The 22,744-nt window shown below is 42.3% G+C and overlaps 1 protein-coding gene across 2 annotated transcripts in view; it reads right to left on the bottom strand.

Annotated features, from left to right (window-relative positions):
* PWP1 (PWP1 homolog, endonuclein) overlaps positions 1-22,744 on the bottom strand; it is a 31,877-nt gene that overhangs the window by 3,278 nt on the left and 5,855 nt on the right. Inside the window, exons 3-15 of one of the 2 annotated variants that reach the window (XR_002102881.1) lie at positions 21,281-21,465; positions 19,119-19,204; positions 15,962-16,058; positions 15,595-15,705; positions 14,761-14,891; positions 13,603-13,676; positions 11,272-11,368; positions 10,227-10,288; positions 8,567-8,678; positions 6,349-6,439; positions 5,423-5,544; positions 4,618-4,723; positions 2,048-3,626 (exon numbers count right to left, since the gene is read on the bottom strand). Coding sequence is in view for 1 of the 2 variants with exons in the window: in XM_019544798.1 (XP_019400343.1) it covers positions 3,511-3,626; positions 4,618-4,723; positions 5,423-5,544; positions 6,349-6,439; positions 8,567-8,678; positions 10,227-10,288; positions 11,272-11,368; positions 13,603-13,676; positions 14,761-14,891; positions 15,595-15,705; positions 15,962-16,058; positions 19,119-19,204; positions 21,281-21,465 (1,390 nt within the window). In the remaining variant the exon portion in view is untranslated. Of the gene's footprint in view, positions 1-1,344; positions 3,627-4,617; positions 4,724-5,422; positions 5,545-6,348; positions 6,440-8,566; positions 8,679-10,226; positions 10,289-11,271; positions 11,369-13,602; positions 13,677-14,760; positions 14,892-15,594; positions 15,706-15,961; positions 16,059-19,118; positions 19,205-21,280; positions 21,466-22,744 lie in introns of those variants that run through there. The other variant, XM_019544798.1, reaches the window with a different exon arrangement.

Here is a 22,744-nt window from a genome sequence, read left to right as displayed (position 1 = left end):
TCTTGTGGAGGCTGAACAGGTTCAGGTCCCTCAGCCTGTCCTCATAAGACCTGCCCTGCTGCCCCAATCATGCACGTGGCCCTCCTCTGGCCCCTCTCCATGCTGTCCCCATCCCCCCTGAAGTGCGGCACCCAGAACTGGACGCAGTACTCCAGCTGCGGCCTGACCAGTGCTGCATAGAGGGGGAGGATCACCTCCTTGGACCTGCTCGAGATGCATCTGTGGATGCATGACAAGGTGCGGTTGGCCTTCCTGACTGCATCCCCACAATGCCGGCACATGTTCATTATGGCATCACCGATGACTTCAACATCCTTTTCTGCCTCTGCACTGACAAGAAGGGAGTTCCCCAGCCTGTAGGAGCCCAGTGGCAGGAGCCTGGCAGCAGCAAGCACACAGCTCCTGAGGAGCTCCTGTAAGTATATTTAAGATGGGAGGTTCAGGCTTTGTGAATATTTGAAACCACAAATGCTGAACCTGCAAATAGCGAGGGTTTCCTGTACAATGTAACAACTAGGGATACATTCTAAGACCTCAACTGTACTGACCCCCAGGACTATTTCTACCACTTTTACAAGACAATTTTGGTAGCCCCTGGATAGTGGTGAATGTTACCATAATGGGATGAAAACTACAGAAACATGTCGCAGCTGATGTGCAAGGAGCACAACTCCACACAGGAGACTATATTTTGGTGTGACTGCCTCCTACAATGCACTGCACAAAAGAGCTGACTGTGGGCTTCCACCACACCAGTCGCGTAAGAGTGAATTTACCGTGACTGTAACAAATTTTGGGTATGAAAAGGTTCGTTGCATAAGAGTGAATTTGCACATACAGAACCCACATAAATCAAGGGAAAAGCTGTGGTGTGCAAAGACTCAGGCCTGAGAAACAGTAGCAAGAGCGCAGGGGGTCCTAACAGGAAAGGGCAGAAGTTGGAAGATTATTGCCCTGGTGTCTTGTGACAGAGCTGTCCAACAGAGCCGTGAGGGTCTGAAGCACCTTCCTCTCCACCCACCCACCCATCTTCCCTGGGAACTCGCCCAGGGGCCTGCACTCCTCCAACCCTCTCCCTGACATGATCGTCCCATGCACCTGGCAGTGATGAGGCCAGGAGTGGACCAGGAAGGTGGGGGCAGAATCTCCCCCAGGAGCACCAGGGTAGCTACGTACCTGAAGACCTAGGCTAATCCCCAGGTGGCAGGAGCAAGTACCTGCAGCGCTATGCTTGGAGACATGAAAACAAGGTGGAGCACAGAATAGTAAGAGGTGGCAGAAGGGGGCCAGAGTGGGGCAGGGTATAGGGAGGGGTTGTGGTCAAGTAGAGAGTGAAGACAGGGCTGCTGTTAAAAAGTTTTTATTGAACAAACAGTGCAAGGGAGCTCAGTGTTAAAAAGTTCCAACAAAATGGAAAAAAAGCAAGTAGTAGAGTTCTGGATACGTATCATAGCAGCCACTTGCAGCAGCAGTGTGTGCAGGGGTGTGTATCTGGTAGGAAGCAAGCAGCAGTGCAATGTGGGCTTGCCCGGAGGCCTGATCAGACCACTGGCACAGGATGCTTAGTGTCCACTCAAAACAGCGAATAGATTTCCAAGTTGTGCTTGATTTTCCAGGTCTTTTTTAACCATTCCAGGCAGAGTTGAAACTGATTTAACAGGTTTGTAAGGCCGTGCACATCTGGTTTAAACCATCTTTAAGCATTCTAGGTGTTATTTGTGCCTGACCCATCATTCTGGCTGCTATGGGTGAGGGGAGCACTATGCCCTAGCAAAATAAGCACTGTGCTGACAGGGAGGAAACCCTGTTTATTGGTCATCCTTTCAATGAGGTTTCTTCATTTTGCATTAAATAGTCACTGAGTAAAACAAATATAGTGGCAGGGGCCAGGACCAGAGAGGGGGATTCAAACAACTCACTGACTGCCTGACAGTGCAGTGCAAAGTCACAGGTTAGGCACTTCCAGGCACTTCTCCAGCACTCCTTTTGTAGATGAGCCAGTGCCTCTTTCACATTATACTTATTTGGAAAAACTCATCAGCCCCACCAAGAGAAAAATCTAAGCCATGTCAGGTCAAAGCCAATGGACCAAGTTCCCAATTTCTATCTACTTGTGAGACCATGGTACTGAAGAGGAAGTCTTCCACTAGTCACAGCCAGCACAAAGACAGGTGCAGTCTCTTTAAAATAAGAATGGAGCAGGCAAAAAAAAAAGGACACAATGAAGCCAGACTGTTGCTGTAAAACTTACTAAACAGTCCAAGCGAGCTGCAGTTTATACGGCATTCAGATCACTGGGTCCTGCTTCTCCAAGCCACACCAGCAGAAAATGTTTATAAACTCTATTCCCCCTAACTGGGGAAAGATGTATTATGTTTTTGTGCACCTAAGCAAGTGGAATAAAGATTGCATTAAAAGAGGATCTCCATAACTGTCTGTGATGACTGTGGGGTAAAAAGCTCATCCCTGCGCTGTTTCACATTACAGGGGCACAGACAGATGTAAGAACTGCCACACGATAATAGCATAAGCTGCTGTGATACAAGAGTTATATCTTTAGGATTCCATGGTGATGCAAGTGTAGCAAAACCGCTGCAGCTTTAACCCTGCTTCCTTCAGGGTCAAATTTGGGGCAATTTAATTCACTTGCATCAATAAAGGATCATACAGATGTGAGTGCTGTACCAGCTGATGCACACTCCTGAACAGTACCTTTCTCTCCCCTTTTAAAGCAACTAGGCAGTATATTTGCCGATGCCCTCAGGGGGTCTCTCTCAACCTTCCAAGGTGGTGACCTATTCTTCAGTGAGCAAAGATTTCCATGACTGCCTCGGTACGAGCGTTACAGTGCATACTGGTGTAACTCTGCCATCTGTGATCTCCACAATCTGAAAGGGGAAAGCATGTGAAGAGTACCAATGCAGAATTTCCTCTGTTTTACACTTGAGGAACATATTCAAAGCTTCACAACCCCCTTTACTGCCTAGAGTTCCCCACCTGGGGATGCAAATCCCCCAAGTGAGAAACATTAAGAGATTTCACATCTCCTTAGCAAACTTTGAAAACCTTTCTTAAGACCCATGACTTTCAGGAGGAGCATTTTCATTATGCAGTTAAGAGATTTCTCTCTTCATGGCAATACTTCTGTGTACTCCCTAGAGGAACACCATGCTTTTGTACTATAGATACCGCTTCACAAATAAAAGTTTGCATGCCTGGGATGCAAATCTCCACTATTTTACAGATGGGCAATCTCATGAGTTAGTGACTTAACCCTTCACCGCCCATGGGAAAGGCAGAAAAGCAGAACCTCTTGACTGCCTCCTTTTTGAGCCACAAGGCAATTCTTTCCTCTCACGAGAGAAAGCGCTACAAATCGCATCCAGTCTTTTGGTAAACATTTACAGAAATGAATCGAGCTTTGTGCAGAGCAGATATTTCGTTGTAGTCCCTATATACACCCTGGTTTATTGCTTTCACTTGCATAGTATATTTGGGAGGCTCCATTGGTCATGCTTCCATTGCTGCTTCTGAACTTTTGCTGCTACTGCTGGCAAGGGAGCTGCTAGCTGCAGAGCTGGCGCTGGCAACTACGAGCCTCTCTCTGTTTCCAAACGCTTCATTCACTGCAATGTAAACAGGAGATTACATAAATGCCTCATGCAGAAAAGGACAGGATTTTCTTTAACAAAAGACAGGAATCTAAAACTTAGTTACGCAGTCTTGAGAGCTTTCCCCCTTCCCCAGCCACAGAGGCCCAAGTCTTACATTACAAGACAAACTACATCTTTGCTAATTAATTACATTAAGAGGGAGGCATGCTATTTCTTCCCACACAGGACACTCACTGCCATTTTGTAGTTGTGCTGTATGTGGTCTGTGATTCCTCAAGATCATCTTCAGGTCAAGCAAAGTGGAGTGATACCAATTTGAAGTGCTTGACGATCTATTGACTTTTTGCAGACCAACACATTAAGTTTAGAATTTTGGTTTTAGTCCAATTTAAAATGTCATTTGCTTTCCAAAAGCAGCTAGAGATGATCCCCAAAATTGCTACTGCTGGCTTACATACTAAAACAAAGCAACTGGCCATATGTCAGGTCCCACTGCTACCCCCACCAAGTGGCAGTCAAGGATTTCATGTTAAAGGAGTGTGCTGCCAGACAAAACATCCCAATAACCATAAAGATCTTCCATCTGCCATGCAGAACAGCATTAAAAAGTGGCATACATCCACATCAGACAATGCCTGAAGCCAAAGGAGAATACATTCATTTCTGCCAAATACAGGAAGTTTTGATTCAAGACTCCAATTTAAAAAAATCTTAGAGTTGGGAAATAGAGCCTAGTATTGACTAAGGGCAACTTTGTATTTCCAAGCATAAGATCAAGGCACCCACTTCACTGGGGCTACAATTCCACAGGGCCATAACCGCTCTATGTGCCTGGCATGCTGTGAGCAGCAGAACCAGGTGCTGGCCACACTTCATTTCACATGTGAGCTGGTAGCGCTCTCCCACCCTTATTTATTTGTTGTATTAACAAAAACTAGCGACTCAGCAGAGGGTGGGGGAAGGAAGGGAAAAGCAAGCATGAAGCTTCCATCAAGAACGTTACCTGCTGAGATGCTGCTGATATCCCACACTCGTAGCCCTTCTCTCTCCCCTCCGAAAGCAAAGACAAACGGCAGATCTGGACAAGAAGCTGCACAAAAGAGGATGCCCTACAGAGAAGAGAAACACACTTTTTGTTGGTAGGTCAGGCCCCTGCTATGCGTTACATCCATTATGCAATTAACTGGTCAATTGCAATAAATTTAGACTGGTCACATGTGCAAAGTGAGACCAGCCACAAGTGCAAAGTAATTATTACATGATAAAAATGAGTCTGTAGCTATAAAAACAGCCAACTAGCTATGAAGTTAATGCTTGAAAAAAAGTAACAGCTGGCTTTTAATTTGAATGGGTAGCTGGGCCATCAATATCATCTTAGACACCTCCTCTGACCAAGCAGAACAAACTGAAAATCCTCTGAAATTTCCTTAAATGATTTTCTCCAGAAAACTGAAACAGCAGGGTGCGCTCATTAGAGAACTAAAACCAGTGCTCCTCCATGAAGCAGGCAGGCCATAGCCAGGAACTCTCTAGAGACCTGTATGCAACCCTGCCGATGCTCCGGCGTGCTGCTCCAAAACTCCACGACCAAGGCACTGAAGCAAAACTTGCCCATGATATGTCGTACTGTGTGGCCAGTGTTGATGCCAATGAACAGTACTCAGAGCAAGACCCCCAATTTGGAGTCATTTGTTGGGTTTTTTAGGATATGAAGTGTTAATGAAAACAAAACAATGAAGCCTGGTTAATATAAGAAATGAACTGTCAGACAAGGTTTATATATAAACTCTCTTAGGATGTTACTTTACCATTTTCATATCCCTGGAATGGACCAGACTGGGTTTGTCTCCAAGTATATCCCAAATTTTCACATATTTATCAGCAGATGATGTCACAAGGCACCCTTTGATCTGACTGCTTAACTGTAGCCCTGAAAGATGAGATCAGGTCAGATGAATTCAAAAGCCTCAGAAAACTGGCACAGACCCATCTATACCGCATAACATTTTGAAATGGAAGTCAAAAGAACAAACAACTCATGCTCTCCGCACATGTTATGCTGAAGTCAGTTCCAGTAAGAAGACAAAGGAACCGAATGAAAATCTTGTGACATTACCACCACCCAGTGGGAAGGGCATCCCAGGAGTGGGCTTATTTCTTTTCTAGTAGTAACAGGTGTCTTGCACAAAACAGTTATGGTCCAACTCCCTCAGTTCAGCTGCTAATGATATCCCCGACTGGCTTTCTTCTGTCATTTCCCAGACAGATTTCCTTCACTGTTCAAGACTACATGCCCATCACTGAGTCAACTCCAGAGCACACATGCACTAAGAATCACTGATCCAGGCTGTGTGTTCCAGTGTTAATCTTGACTTGTCAGACTCTAGAGTTCATCCTCATTTTCCCCCACAAAACCACTTTACAGGAACTACCTTATCCAATGTGACCCAAACAAAAGGAACTGTTTTGACATCCTTACAGTTTGTGCTAGTGAGAAAAGTGCACCGGTGTTAAAAATACACACCCCTTGACTTACTCATTTAACAAAAACAACGTATTTAGATGACCAGCTACCATAACTACTACTCAAGACTCCTTCCTAAATGAGAAACCACAGCTTCTCTCAAATTCCTATCTATGTAGCCAATTACACAACAATTTTCTGACTGGATACTAACCTTTTTTTTTTTTTTTTTTTTTAAACGGAAAACAAAAAGACATACGTACAACTTACCTGATACTTCTTCATTATGGGCCTTCAAAGTAAAAACTGGCTTATCAGCACGAGCATCTAAACAGTACACAAAGCCATCTTCTGTGCTAGCCTAGGGAAAACATGATTATCATGTAAAAAGGTAATACCACATGACTTCACATGAAGCAAACAAGGTTTGGCACCTAAATCTAAAACCCATGCAGTTTAGGATATGTCTACATTTCCTATACACAGGATAAGTTAGGCCAGGCAGAGTTCTGTGCTTTCATACCTGGACTGCCCCCAGTATCCAAGCTTGCCTGGGTATCTCTACACTACACTGCAAACTGCAGTGCAGACACTATCAGATGACTCTTGCACTGCAGGATACTGCACAACACATTTCTTAAATAATATCTGGAAGCAGCTTGCACTTAGGTAGCTGGCCTAGCTGAATTGCTGGCTGACCCAGACAGCAAATAAGATCCAGAGCTTTTTGCCTCTCACCTGCCAGCTCAAATGCATGCAAGTCCACTGTAACTGAAAGCTGTTGCCATCTAATAGCTGCTTAGTGGTCTCTGCAAAATGAGTTGGTGGTTTTATAGAAAAGGCATCCACCTCACAACAGACTTGATGTTAACAGGCACAACAGACTTCATGCTAACAGGCATGTTTATTGGCACAGAAGCAAGAACTGAATAAAACTGGAGACTAAAACTCTGTTTGTTTATTACATACTTTTAATGTTAAATGTGTATTTATTTAATATTTATTTGTTAACATTTTGGCAATGTTCCATCAAAATGTCAAATTTTCAGATATTTTTGACAAGCTCAACTACCTAGGAAGGCAGCAACCCCTAGGGATTAAATATTAACATAAAACTACATTTTAACTGCACCTGACCTTTGAAACAAAGGTCCTAAGTGCGCTGCGGATTGGGGATCTCCATTTAGAAGTAGCAAAAGAAGGAGGCTGTAGCAAAACCTAGGAAGAGGGCTGTGCTAGAACTCAAAAGTTCTTGCTCCACCTCCTTGGAGACTGCAAGGCAGAGCAGGGGAATCAGTTCAGGCAGAACAGGAAAGATCTTATCTCATCTTATGTTTTAGGGCTACAGTTAAGCAGTCAAATCACCAGGAGCTCTCATCTCCCAACAGGAGATAAGGTGATCCTCACTCTGAGACACCATGGAGAGTTGAGGACTGAAGAACAACTGTGGCAGTGGATGGAGTGGAGATAGGGCAGGGCACATGATTTTAGAAGGACTGAAACATGAAGTGATGCAGGATGTTGAGTTGTATTATGGGAGGAGTTGAGGGCTGTTAGACTGTCCAGGGGTTTTAACCGCTCTGATGAACGAACACAGTTGAACAAAGTAGACCTAGGACCCCACCCCAGTGTCTCTACATTCAACAGAATGAGCAGTTTGGTTGGCATACTGGGCAAGTGTTTACTGTTAGACAAGTGTGGGACAACTCCTTGGAAGAGGGACTGCAAACACAGCACATGGTCTGAGCTGGAGGGAGTGCTCACTTCCAGCTCTATCACGCTACAATAAGCAATTCTGACAAATAGCCTCAGTAGCATCCCTGAATTAAGTTAAATTTAATACAATGATCAGCAAAGGAAACTGCATCCCCATCACTGGGCACTAAGACACTGTGACTGAAAGAAGTCCAGGATGAAAACAACCACTGCAGACCAATTTGCTAGTGCTGTAGCTGCACCAGCGTGAAAGAAGGTACCAAACTTCTGATTGAGAGTCAACTGGCAACTTTGTACAGTATATTTAAGACAGTGGTTCTTGATTTTTTGAGACTCAAGGCACTTCTCAGAAAATGCCAGGTCTTAGCTTTCACACCTTTTTTGCCTACAGAAACATAAGAGGGCAATTCTAGTCCTGGAAAGAACTCAAAAAGACCACAACAGGTTATAATACTTTTAACACTCTGGATTCCTATTTGAACTCTTCGGGTTTCTCTTTGAATTACATGTAGGTTTTTGCATACCTAACAGTGTCAATACCGCATGGCACCCTGCAGCACCTTTAAAAGGATCTCATGGCACCCTGGTTGAGCATCACTGACATAAGGTGTGGAATGCTGGGTGCCTGACTTTCCATTAACCCATTTAGTCAGATCGTGGAGAGTCCATAGGAGTAGAATACATGAACACAAGCATTCATTAATAGGTAAAGCACAACAGTAGGAAATGGTGGAATACACACACAAGTATATACACATATGGTTACACTCACTAAGAAATTGCAGGGTGAAAAGTGATTCCATGTTACTCTCTCAACCTGCCCGCTAAACCGCCAGATTCGATGGCTATCCTGTGGACTTCTGCAGTCATACAAAACAGCAGATCTAGAGGAAAAAAAATTGCACCAGAACACTTTGTGAAGCTTGTTTTATATCATTCTTACCTATCAATGTTTTCACTCTGGTTTAAAATACACTCATTCATGAATTATAATGGAAGTAACTTCAACAGACAGGAAGTATTTAGATTTTATCATTCATTTTTGAAAAAACAAATCAGATGAGGCTAAGATTGATACGTGTGTTTCAAAGTGTTTGTCTTGGGTTCCAGGAGCAATGCTGCCACTTGCTCTAATATGTTCACTATGCAATATACTTATCCCATAGGAAGCTACACCCCCACCCCTAATACACATGCCTTAAAATACAAACTTAAGTAATTTCCTTTTGCAATAAAGAAACTAAACGAATGGAGGACACACCAGTGTATATTCAAATTGGCTTTAAGTAGGGAATTAAGCATTAGAAGTGGAAATTCTGCTCTCAGAAGAAGCAAGAGCAGAAGGGAGTTAGTGGCTCTTGTGGGGGATGATGAAAATTCTAGTGCTCAGCCTGATGGGATAGCAGCTCTTCAAGTGGCAACAAGCATGAAAAGCTGTTTACTGTTAATGAAAGAAAGATGCTGTTGCTTTAGAAACCTCTTCAACTCCATTAACACCAAAACTGGCCTACAACTGAAAGCAAAGAACACTGACCTCTATCAACAATATCACAGAAGCACAATTTGAGCTACAGTGTAGCTCTTAAAAGGATGCTTCAACACCTTTCATGTCTCAAATATCCCCCCGCAAAAAACAATTCCTTTCAATTAAGTCTGGGTCCCAGGATACTTTGCAGAAGGCCACCATGGGAGCTCACAGCATTGCACAAGTGGTTGGAAGCAGACAGAGAAAGAGAGACCGGGAATTGAAATGCAAAACCCATCCACGAAGCCATATGAAACGTGTTAGAGAACCAAAATAAAGGAAAAGAAAATATCCAATTAACTCCTGAAATAACTGTATAATGTATTAACACAGAAGCAAAGCCTTAAAAAACCAGAACAGAAATGGGATTTGCATTTGGAAAGTGAAATTAAGGTGGTTATCACCATGAAAAAAAATGGGAACAGGAAGGACAGTCACGCAACTGCAAGTGTTAGGAACAAAGCAACCCAAAAGAATAGCCGAAGAAACCAAAAGTGTAAAAACAATCAAATAGCATGATAGATGTTAATCAGGCTCCATTACTTCCTGCCTATACAGTTAAAGTTGACTGTACATCAAAACTGGGACCTCTATATTCCTCTCTGAACATTTTCTATACCTGTGCGCATTTCTCTCTCTCAAAAAAAAATCTATGTTCAAATATGTTAAGGCAGCAGAGTCAAGCTCCCTAAGGTTAAGAAATATCAAGGAACATTCTCAGAACGTTTGAACCCTTAAAAAAAATTTAGTCCATGACAGGAAATGGCATGGAAAAGCTCAACCCAGATGACTGAAGTTTGACAGAAGTTATAAGCTAAGGAAGACACAGAAGTATCAAGCCATTTTAATAATAGCTGGTGTCACCAGCCCTGCCTGTAATACAAAGTGTGAACATTTCCCCACTTACTTATCATAAGATCCAGAAATAAGGGTCTGTGTTTCAAATGGATGAAACTGCAAAGTCTGGACCTTGAAGAAAGCAAGAAGACTTTAACACCAATGCAGACTTCTCCAATACATCTACACAATTGATACTGACAGGATAACTGACAGCACTAATCTACACAACTCCCATTACACTTTTTGGTAACCCAGGAGCTTGTTGTAAAAACAAAATGCATGTTAAGAAATACTGACAAAGCATTATTTTATTTGAGGTTCCTCCTAACTAGCATCAAGATGACTTCAGCAGAGGCAAAGCCAGTATGAATGTTTTCTAGAAAGCATGTCACATCCTCTTCAAGTCCAGGATATGCAAAATATTTGAAAGACAAAAAGGTATCTGCTTCCAGTATGACAAAAAAAGATGAATCAGTTATTTTAATATATATTTTCCTGCTACAAGAGAATTTTGCCAAAGGCAGGGACTGTGCTGACAGACAGGTTTTTGAGACTTAACAAGCTTTCACATTTTACTTACAAAGAGGTCTACATATCTCTGAGCTTTTGTTGGGAAGGGCAGCATAAGACAGACCAAAATAAAGCAGCCAGCCCATCATGATACCCAAGAGTTATTTAATAAAACTAACTTATGGTAGGTGACTGCATGTTTCAGCTCTCACTTCCCCTTATAGGAGAGGCTCACAATGTGACCTAATCTGAGGATCTATTTTACTGTTGCTTACTGCAACACTTTTACATTTCCACTTTTTAAGATTATCATGATGATTTTATGTAGCTATGAAAGGTTTGCTATGACAGCTTGAAAATCTCTACTAGTTATTCCCTCAAACTCTCGAAAGGATATGACAAGCATGCCTTCTGACAAAGATCATAGAGCTTTATACCCATAAAAGCAACTCATTCATAAAATTGAGTTTTTTGTACATTTGGTTGCGAGTAAAGCAGCTTTGTAACATTAGAGCTCAACTTTAAGCAACCAATGTAATAAGATTTCAGCATGTTTTTCCCCCACATTTTACAGTGTATGAAATACACCAATATTCACATACCTTGTCTGTGTGCAATGCCAGGTTTGCTGCTGGTTTACCCAGGGACATATCCCACAGAATGACAGTGCTGTCAGCAGATGCACTTGCCAAAACGTTTCTGGTAATAAGTCAAAAGGAAAAACTTCAGGTTGCTTACACATGCCTCAGGCCGTAAAGACATATAAAGCCTGATCCTGGTTTCAAATGAGTCCTAGTCTACAGCCTTCATAGTATATAAGTTATATATATCTGTACAAAAGATCTATTATTTTACTGATGTGATAGACCTGCAGTGTACCGCAGATACAGTTTCATCTGTATTTTTTCCACATTCAGAAAAATATCCTGCAGTGGGCGATACAATTCTAACACTATAAAGCAAAGAAGTTTAAGAACTAATTCCTTTTCACACATTTTTAAAGGCAATATTTTCAAATATAGGCCAAACAATATAGATTTGAATATCACTCATGCAGCAAACCTTCCTCCTCTTCTCTCTCCTTCCCCCCCCCAGCCCAATGTTTAGCAAACAGTCTGTGCAAAGGCTTATCATTTGGGCCTTTAACTTAATTAACTAATGGAGAGGCTGAAAAGGAAGCCTCTTATTCAAGTTGGTCATCCCACTGAAGTCAAAGGACCAACAAAAATTCTACAGTTAGACCACGGGATCAAAGCTCAGAAATCAACTGTGGTAGGCACTACATACACAGAAATAAAAACTCTAAATCAGACAAAACCAAACCACACTGCCAGGGAATTATAAAATGCACAAGTTCACAACTATTCCTCTGATGGTGACAGATCTTGTACTTTAAGCGCGTTTGAAGCTTCCCTGATCCCTCCCTAATTAGAATGACATTTTTGAATGAATGGCAGATGATATTCATTAGCAAAATTATGTCCTATCCCATCCTCCTCCCCACCCCCACAAGCTGTCTGCAGAAGACAGAGTGCAGACTACAAGGGCATCCCAGAAATATTGCTGTTATGGCCCAGAGGCAGAAGTTTTCTATAAGGAACTGGCACAGTAGGTCTAAAGTTTTAAAATGCGATTTCAAATGTTATATGAAAGTTGCTTTTTGAGTTCTTGAGTTGTACTCAGATTTTCTGATTCAGGACTGATTTTTCCTACAATCACATACTTACTGATATCACCAAAGTTATTACTTGGTGCACCATAAAACTACGAATGACAGTCACTTTATTCAGTTGTTTAATGGTACAAAAAGGTCAGTCAGGACTGCTGCAAAGATAAACTGGTTTAATCAACATAAAAGCTATTTTATGTGCTACCAATACCAGCAAGAATAGTAGCAGAAATGTTGCCTAAACTGGATGTGTTTGACTGAGCTACCAGATTTATAATATACATTCATCTTATTTATATGACCCATTCTTTTTGCAATAGATAGCAATGGTCAATTAAAAGTCAATCATCCTTCATAGATTTGCTCCATTTCTTTAGGACAGATTTTCTTTTCTCTAATGTCTGGATAACTGGGACTTTTCAGTTAAGATGGCTAATACTAATTGACAAAGAAGTATGGCAAAACAACACAGGTGTATGCATCTACTGAGTCTGACAGCAGAAAAAGATCACATTGTATCTAGTTAAAAAAAATACGTTCAAGGTCTGTGCTGAGGACCCTAATCAGTTGCACTATTAAAAAAATACTAACTTGGATAATAAAATAAATTCTTTGCTCAAGTTGGCACACTGGACCCAGCCCCAACTCTCCTCCTGTTTGTGACTGACCTGCTCTGGGTAGCTCTGACAGTGGGACATCCTAAAATGGACATAGCACACAATGGAAGATGCCCTTTGCTAAGATGAATCACAGGAGTTGGAAAAACTACTCTGTATCTATATATACTGGCTCCTTAATTGCCTCTTGCTGTTTTTGGTTCATGACACAGAGGCAACACGTGAAAGGAGAGAGGGCACATAGCCTAAGGAGTGGGGTCAGGACCAGGACTGCCTTGCAGTCACCGTTGTCTGTCAGAGGGGTGCCTTAGGGCACATACTGCAGCTGCCAAGCAAAACAGTCCTTGGGCTATTCTAGTTTATGCTGTGGAGCAAACTGCAGCAGGTGTATGAAGATGAGCCAAAGATAACAATTCTGAAGTGTCAGAGCAAATCAAATCAGAGACTCGCCCAACCTGAAAGGAGGAGGAGGAGTATTTTTGCAATTTGTATTTTTGAATACTTTTTCATTGTGCTCAACCTCAGCACTGTCCGGTTGAGTTTTGTGCAGTACATGTCAAGCTGCGGATGAATGAAGATTTGGGGAGGGGGGGTGGAAAAATCAACTCTCAATCTCCATATTTGTAAATTTAAAAAATGTCTTTTACCTGCTTTGTTTGTTCCATGAAAGATCAAGAACTGCATCAGTATGCCCTTCCACCTTCCCTTCTGTAGCTGAACTCTGCACACAGATATAGTTTAAAGTGATATTAAAATGATGTAGCTTCTTTCCATTAACTTCTTAGTGTGCTCTTTGCTGGTCAGATGAGGGCAGGCATTGGGCTGACAATTTTGGCATTCTCCCACTTGCTGTATCCCTCTCTTTACGTACAGCTGTTTCATCAATACTTCTTCCCACCTTACTCCTTTCTTTGGTTGATCAGCATGCCACAGTGGCTACTCCATTCAGCCAGCTGGCATAGGTTCTTTTGCTCATCTACTGATCTGCAGTCTCCCTGGGTCTCTCCTACCTACTGCACCCACCCTGCAGCCTTTGCCACCCACTCATCTTTTCCCCAGTGATTCCGGAGTCACCAACAAATAATTCCTAATTCCTTTAAAATTTAGAAAGGAGAGAGCTAAGCTCCAAAGCCTGCCATGTTCACTTAAGTCTTTAAATTCCTTATTTGTGTGCGTACAAAAAACCTTAAAGGAAGAACAGTGACGTGTTTGAGCCTGCAATACTGCTGTCAGCCTGCTCTTTCCTAGCCTCAAGTCTTTCCAACTCACTGAATCACACTAAAAATACTGAATGTAAGCCTCTGAATTGAACCGCGAATAAACCAGTAAACCAGCATGATTTCTTGCAGATGTGCTTTCTTTAATTACCTGTACGCCAGTGGGATGACAATCACATAAGCCAGTAGTGCTCTACCTTTTGGTGCAGTGGGCCAGCTGTGTGACTGGACCCTGCACAGCCTTCACTTGGCCTACCACAAGATCAGGGCCCTGTGCCATTTCTTTAGGGCTCTGCACCATCAGATTGGGCCCTGGGCCCTCTCTGCATGCTGATCCAGTGTGCTAATTGGGCCCGTGGGGCTGTCTAAGGGTCTGGAAATTCGGCAGCAAGGCAACTGCTGCCACCAATTCCCTGCCACCAAATTTTGGGGGCCATGGGGACCCCTGTGGGCTGAATGGCATAACTCCCTGGGCTGGATCTGGTCCACAGGCCAGGGGCTGAGCACCCATAGTACAAGGGCTGACAACAATGTGATCCCTGCCAAAACACTTTCTAAACTAAGCAGATTAGTCCGTGTTTTCATTACCTTCTTTCCTTTCTTTTTCTTCTTTTTCTCTTTTGTACTTCCAAGGGAAAAGACTGGTTCTAAGGAATCTACAATATCAAGGTCCCACACCTCAATAACAGGAGTCATGTTACCCACAGCAACATAATTTCCTGAAGAAGGAAAAATAAAATGATAGCAAGGTTACCTAGGCTTACATAAAAGTAAAAATAAACAATAATAAAGACACGTTTTGCATTTCAACATTTGCTTAATATTTATGTCCATATATCTATCAAAGGCTCTAAGCACATTAAAAAAAACCCCACCTGATACACAGCCATTTTAAAGATATTATTTCGCTTGTAACATTTACTCCTTATTAATACAATTTACCATCCAATGAACTCTCCAACAACAGGAAAAAAGTACAGCCTGGCAATGTTTAAAAATGGTCTCCCAGTTTAACATTTGACTTAGTGGATGAGTCATTGCTTCTCTGAACAAAAAAATAAGAGAACCAGAACAAAAAAAATTACCATCATTTTCAAACAAAGCAATGGTGAAAAAAGTTTTCCTTTAGTCTAGATAGATAGATTGTTTGCTATTGCTATCAGCACTGGCGTTTCACTTAAGCAACTTGGCATAACATTAGTAAAAGGCTGGGGGAAAAACATAAATGAGTATCTCCTGCTGTAGAAAATTAATGGTTCACCTACATGATTAGTTTTTTTCCTCTCTGTGTCTTGGTTTTACTTTTGTGCTAATACTGCTGAAAGAAAACCATTACTTAGTCACAGCTCGAAGTTAATTATGTAGGTCACATTTAAAAATTGTTACCGTCAGATAGCTTCAGCATCCTCAAAACATATTTACCTGGAGTTTCTTCAGGATTGGGATCAAAGTTTAGCCACTCCAGACTTAAAGGGTAGGCAGGTAAGATGATATCATGATGTACATAAAATGAGTCCTCTTCATGATTGTAAACTATAAGAGAATTTGAAAAGCATTTGTTACACCAAAGGGAAGGATAAAACAAGCAACTGTACATGATATACTCCCAAACAAACTAACAAAGCAAATACTAACTTCCCCAAACGTGGAAACAAACAGGCTGGAATAAAAACTGCGATGCCTCAGTTTGCCATCAAGTGATAAAAGCAATCCTGCAAAGATGCAAGAAACAAGCCTGGAAATCAAACTATTTTCTGGCTCTACTGGTATAAACAAACTGGTTACCTACCATGAACCTCTAGATTGCAGTGGTCCTTGTCAACTCGGCCACAAAGTACAAGATTGTCGCTGGGCTTAATAAAAAAGTCTTCCTGCTCATACTGGTCCTAAGCAATGAGGATAGAGAGAAGAAAAAATGGTGCTGAAATTTACTGAAACAACTTGGTGTTAGCTCCATGAAAGATCAGAAAGCCAAGCCTCTGAGGACATCTTACACAGTAAAATAAGGAGGAACACCCCCACCCCAGGATGCCTGAGAGCAGGGAGGCTAGATAACTATTAAATGGACAGAGGGGATGTTGGTGTGGGCCTAGATGGATTTAAAGGACACATGGGTACTGCACACAAAAACTTCTTACGAAACAACCCCAACACAATGCACAAACTGCTTCCTCCACCCCTCAACCCTTTCCAGACTTGCAGACACATTTCAGACACTGTTTCCCCAAACTCTTAGTGATAAGAGTCCCACATGGGCAATTTATTTCCCAAAAGGTCTACAAACCTTGAACATCTCTATAAAGTAAACAGGACTAGCATAAAATAAAGCTAATGGATAATGGAAGCTACTCCAAATGAATTCAAGTGTTGGCCATTACTGGAAGTACTTTCTAAAACAAGCCATAATACTTCACAAATGGCACATTCACCTTGTTAAAGAAACTACACTCATTTTACTGCTCTTTGAAGACCCTTTTTTATTCCTTTCAAACAGTGGAAGTACTAGAGTTGTGCATAGTGCTGAGGTTCAATCTCACTGACACCACCTACTTGTGCCCCAGAAACAAGCCACCATCACCTCAGACCTGAAACATCTGCAATGCCTTGTTTTTGCCTTTGCATTTCAAACTTTCATCTAGTTTCCTGTCATCATATATATGTTTTTCTAGGTAAGTTTTTGATCTGTGGCTGGTACAGGCAGCTATCCAATTGCTTGAATGCGTTTATTTTAATAAACACAAGACCCAGCTTTTAACATTGCTACTCATAAAATACCCATGAGCTTATAATAAAGTTCCTGCAGAAAAGCTACAAGATTCACTACTTGAGATGCTAGAACAAAATGACACCTTTCTGAGCTACCTGGAAGTCAGGAAGCCTTGGCAATTGTAAAAGAAGGGAGCTAGGCAGTTACTGCCCTTCTGAATCTCTCAGGAAGTTCCCCTTTTATAACCACTTAAACTTCTATTTATTTATTTTTTACCAACTTTTGCCTCTCTCAGCAGCATCCCCTCCCCGTCCTTATCCTTTGTGTTTAAATCACTTTATTCCTTTCTATTTAGTACCCCTGCTTTCTGCAAATCCATTTCACAGCACCTGACGAAGTAGCTTAAGGCCTCTCTGAATGAATTGGTTCCCTAGGTGGAACCCTGTCTTGCCTTCTGCTGGACTTCAGACTAACACTCCTCTCAACTTTTGAAATGTCTCCCTATTATCTAATGCCATACTGAAGACTCACAGAAGCAGCGAGACAACCAGCTGACTACGCAAGGCAGACTATCCACAACACTAACGTACACACATGCTTGGTACAAACCTGACTCCTATCTGTCTAATGAGATTCCTTGTTAGACTTCAAAACAGAGGAGGACATGGAGGCCGTGGCCATGCATGCAGAGTGCTTGCGGTGGCACAAATTGCTGCAGCGCACGTCCCTGCACATGCACTTCATTGCAATGCACAGCTCCTTCCAGCTCTTCAGCCAGAGGCTGGGGCTAGTGGTGGAGAGAGCGGGAGGCTGGGGCTAGTGGTAGCCTGGAGCAGCAGAGGCACAGGTGGGCAGCACAAAGGCCTGGCCGGCAGCCAGAGCACTGCTCTGGATGGCCCAGCCTCCACTTTTTGCTCAGTTTTTTGTTGCTGGGTTTTTTGGGGGGGTTTTGCTACAAGGAAATCCTGGCAGCAAATTTTAGTACCACGCTGCAAATTTGCAACATGGGGCACATTTGAACATTCACCACATAGGGTCTGTAGTGCCACAAAGACATTTGTGGTGCCACAAACTGAACCTCACTGCATATGGGGACCTGCCTGGAGTGTTTGAGCAATCACTTGGAAGAACTGCAATTAAAACAATCTATTAGATGATTTTCTGCACAGATCTCCACCAGATAATTGACAAGACTGTCTGCATCCTGAAGGATATGACTTAGTCACTGAACTGTTCTTCCAAACCAATTATCTGATCTAGAGGCTAAAACTTCTTGTGAAACGAGCTCTATATAGGCAAAAGTGAAACTCGAAGAAACCCTGAACAAATATAAAAACATGGCAAAAATTGATCAACACTAAACTAAACAGTCAGCAGTAACGCACTTAGACAAATAAGGGTTGTGGCAGATCACCAGGGATCCTGGTTCTTTCTGATTAAAAAACCCCCAAACAGCTCTGCTTTAAACCTCCCCCAACCAAAATCCACATTTTTCCATGATTAAAATGCCATATCCATTTGAATAATATGTAGTGGTGTTTTGTTTTAATCATGGAAAAATGTGGATTTTAGGGTGTTTCTTAAAGCCAGAGACTTTTGAAATTTTTTTTAAATCAAAGAAAACCAGGATCCCTGCAGATCATTGAGTTTTTGTCACTGTCCAAAAGAGTCAGAAGGACTTTGGAATGGAATTTGAGGCTGTATTCCCTTATAGGCCTTGAAGGGCAGAAGATAAGAGATGCAGGCAGGGTGTACAAGAGCCCTGGCCTAGTGGACACCATTGTCCAGAAAAGTTTGCAATCGTTGACAAAAGCCTCCACACCTAGAGGGAAAAATCTAGCTGGCAGGATGCAAGGACGAATTCTGGCTGTTATGTGACAATACTAGCTAATATAAGTTCAAAGATGCCCATCTATTTGGTCAGCCATGGTCCTTAGGGTACTATATTAAAAGTGCAGTCAAGTCATGTGAATACCCTCTACTGTACCAGCATTCCCAAAATGTAGCCATTACGATTAGTGAAAACAAACAGAAGAGAAAACCTTAGGACAGTAGTACAAGTGATCAGTTTGATCACAAGACCTAATGTAAACAAAATTAGTCTTAGGCACATAGGACCTAAAGTCCCACAGACTTTTAGGACTTAAGATTCTAAGGTAGTCAGGCAGTCTTCGAAATTTTACCCAACACTTAGTTTATTTATTTCAGATGCTTAAATCTTTACGGTCTTAATACTTACAGTGTCTTTAATAGTGATGTAAGGATCATGTTCATTACTCCCATATACTGTAAGACCAGCTAAAGTGTCTTCAAGGTTCCCAACATCTAAAGAGAATTTCAGAGCATCAGCAACTACTTACTGAAGAATATTACTTGGCAAACAAAAATCAAATGAAAAAGTACATAGCTATGGATTTCTGGCAAGTATGTGAAAGCTGGGATACATACACTGAAGTCCCTCCAACTAGGGATGTAAATATAGTTTATAAAAAATTATCCATCTAACCTCAAAATCCCAGGGCTCTGGGGTGGGGGGAGGGAGGAGGCAGTGGCAAGCCCAGCCAGACAACACAGCCCAGGTAAAGCCTTGTGCTGGGAGGGAGGGAGCAGATGTGAAGGAACAGCTAATTTTTTAACTGATGAATCATTAAGCAGCCCGTTTTCCTTCTTAACCTCATAGACTATGGGTATGAGACCCCCCACTTGCCTTTCCCCACTGTGCGGGTTCTCTTTCCCCTTAACTGCCCGAGTGCACCCTGCCATGCACCAGGTATCCAGGTTGTAGCCGTATTGGTCTAGAGGAAAGGGCAATCAGGACTTGTAGTAGAGACGATATCTTTTATTAGACCGACAAGATTTTTGCAAAAAAAATTCTTTAATTGCAAGCTTTCGGGCACAAACACCCTTCATCAGGCATTGGAGAAAAAACTGTAAAAGTTCTCAGTAACTGGTAAACTAACTGGTTACCACTGGCCACGTTGTTTAAGCAATTAATTGGTTAACCTTTCATGTCCCTATCTCCAACAAAACTGTGCATTTACACATGCACACACCCACACACCCTCTGTCTATAAAATGATGGCCCAGTCAATGGCAACCAATTTATTCTCATGCCAATAAACTAATAGCAACCAGTTACTAAGTAAGAAAAATTAGAGTGCCTTAGGGGCTGGGGGAAAAAAGCCGTTTATATAGGAAACTAAAAGGAGAAGAAATAGAATGTAACAATCTCTGAGCATAGGATAATACAGCCTTTTCCACAATGTTTACACTGAAAGCATCTTAAATCAGACACTCACTAAAGCAGGGGTTCCCAATGTTTATGTGCCCAACGGCACACTCAAATTTAAAAGAAAAAGCAGTGGACACCAATATATATATATTAAAAGTTTGAATTTAGAATCCCAGACATGCTTATGCACATAGTTTCGTTTGGGGAAGGAGTAGTAAGTACCACTCTGTCACTGCATCAGGCAGACTGACTCAGTCTCATTTTGGCAGCCACGGTGTACAGCCTGCGAAAAAATTTTTTGAAGTGTTGCTGTTCTGAGTTCAATCAAAAGTGACAGCATTTTTTGTGGGAATAATGATTTTTACTGATCATGAAAATGCATGAAGGCACCTGAATAAACCTCGGGGGAGAGCCGGGGGGGGGGGCTGTGCCATGGTGCCCATGGGCACTGCGTTGGGAACTGCTGCACTAAAGAAAATTGAAAAAGCTTTCTGGTATTAATGATGGGTGCACTGACCTAACGTAAGAGGCACACTTTATTTTTCAATGAGCACGTCTACACTTGCATTAAGGAGCTCTTCCTAATACACATTACATTTAGTACCTCCCGGTGTTTATACATATGCTCGGAGGGTGGGCCAGGGTGGGGGTGTGCTTCAATTACAGCAGCTCCAAGAGCCACTCTAATTAAAGTGCCCAGAGGATCACGTGCATCAGTGTCCCTGTACTGAAAAATGGCAGTGGGGGCGCTTTAACTAAGGCTTGTTGAATGAGCTTGAGTTAAAGCAATCCCACTGCCATTTTTCAGTGCAGCGACGTTGATACATGTGACACTGGAGTCTGCTGGAGCATGATAATTGCCACGCTTCAGCAGACTCAGTTAACTGAGTCTGCTCTGACGCGCTGTAATTACACGTCTATAGGCACCCTCTAATGTGAGGTACTAAACAAATGCACATTAGGCTGCTTTAATGCACAGTAACGAGTGTGCATGGTTTTTAAGTGACACTTAATCCTTGGTAGCTTATTTTACTGTGCATTAGCATACTTTCATGGTTTTTTATGTGATGCTTTAATGCACAGTAAAATAGGCTACTAAGCATTAAAGTGCATATGTAGACTCACCCATTTACCCTGCATCACTGACAGGATAAACGGACTTATCTTACCTGTGTTCTCCTCTTCATCATATTTATCCAGATCATATTCTGCCAGCTCATCATCATTCAACTTTTCAGTATCTTCTTCCTGGTCTCCGTCTGCCTGAGCAGGTTTAGCAGCCTCAACAGTAGCAGTGTCCATGCTGTTGTCTTCAGTCTGTCCATGTTCTTCATCACTACCATCTGCTCCTTCTCTGTTTAAGATAAGCATACACCAAAATGCCACAGGGAGGGGAGACAAATATAGATTTAGGACTTTTTAATGAAATTGTCCAGGCAACCAGTGACAAGACACTGGCATAAAATCTTAATTGCTCATAATTTCAACTCTATGCCATGGGCTCTCAAATCTATTTTTCTACTCCCCATTTCTTTCCAGCCAATCCTGAACTTCAGCCACCAGTGATATTTCCTCATGCATGTTTTCCTGACAAAAAATAGCCTAAATTTATCTTAATATGGAAAAGTTCAGCTCTCTCTTCACTTACCCTTTCTGTTACTGTGACAACAGCATCCTCTCTATTACAATACATCATGCACCTACCATTTCACTGTCTCATTCCCCTAATATATACCATAACCACAGCCAAACCTTACTCTTTTTTACCTTCACAACATGCTGAAGCTCTCATCTTTGCTGTACAACATCCTCATCTACAACTTCATAATGGCAATCTTCTCTCTCACCTCCACATCAGTCCATCCAAAAGACAGCTGCTAAGATTATATTCTTACCTGAGATGACAACTTCACCCAGTACTTTGAAATGATCCAATAACCACAATAACCTCCTTTACCATCTTCCAACTTACACACACACTTCCTTAGATAAGGCCCATAACATTAACTTGCTTAACACCACACCCCCAATACCAGGCACTGGCAACCTATGGTGGTCCAAAGAGCCTTTGATCCAGTCCATGGACCTGGTGCTTTGGAAGCTGGTGCTCTCCCCTGGCCGACAGTACCAGCTACAGTTAGGTCCTAGTGCCCACCCAGCTGTATCCTGAACTGGGTCAATCTGGCCCACAGCTTTAAAGGCTAAGTACAGAAAAAGTCCAAGGCTGAATCAAGTCAATCTTCACAGGTTAGTTAAAGATGCGTAGCTTGAACCTATAAGCAAATGAGCAAACATTCACTTTTGATTCCGGAAAGGCAGCCACGTCTGCAGTGGCCCAGACCAGAAGCTGGAGGGTACTATAGAATGCCTCCCTGTTCTGCTGGAGCAGACAACTTCTGTGACAACAGGTCACAAATCCTTAGACGCAAAGGTAGCAGTGGACATAGTCTTTCTGGACTTTTGGAAGGCCTTCGACACCGTCTCTCACCCCATTCTCATTAAAAAACTAAGAGACTGTGGCGTCAACACCTACACAGTCAAATGGGTCACTAACTGGCTGGAGGGCCACACCCAGAGAGTGGTGGTGGATGGGCCATTTTCGACCTGGAGGGACGTGGGCAGTGGGGTTCCCC

The sequence above is a fragment of the Crocodylus porosus genome, unplaced genomic scaffold, assembly GCF_001723895.1.
Source record: "Crocodylus porosus isolate Cpor-Errol unplaced genomic scaffold, CroPor_comp1, whole genome shotgun sequence".
Classification (NCBI taxonomy): Eukaryota; Metazoa; Chordata; order Crocodylia; family Crocodylidae; genus Crocodylus; species Crocodylus porosus.
This window is presented reverse-complemented; position numbering and strand designations above follow the sequence as displayed.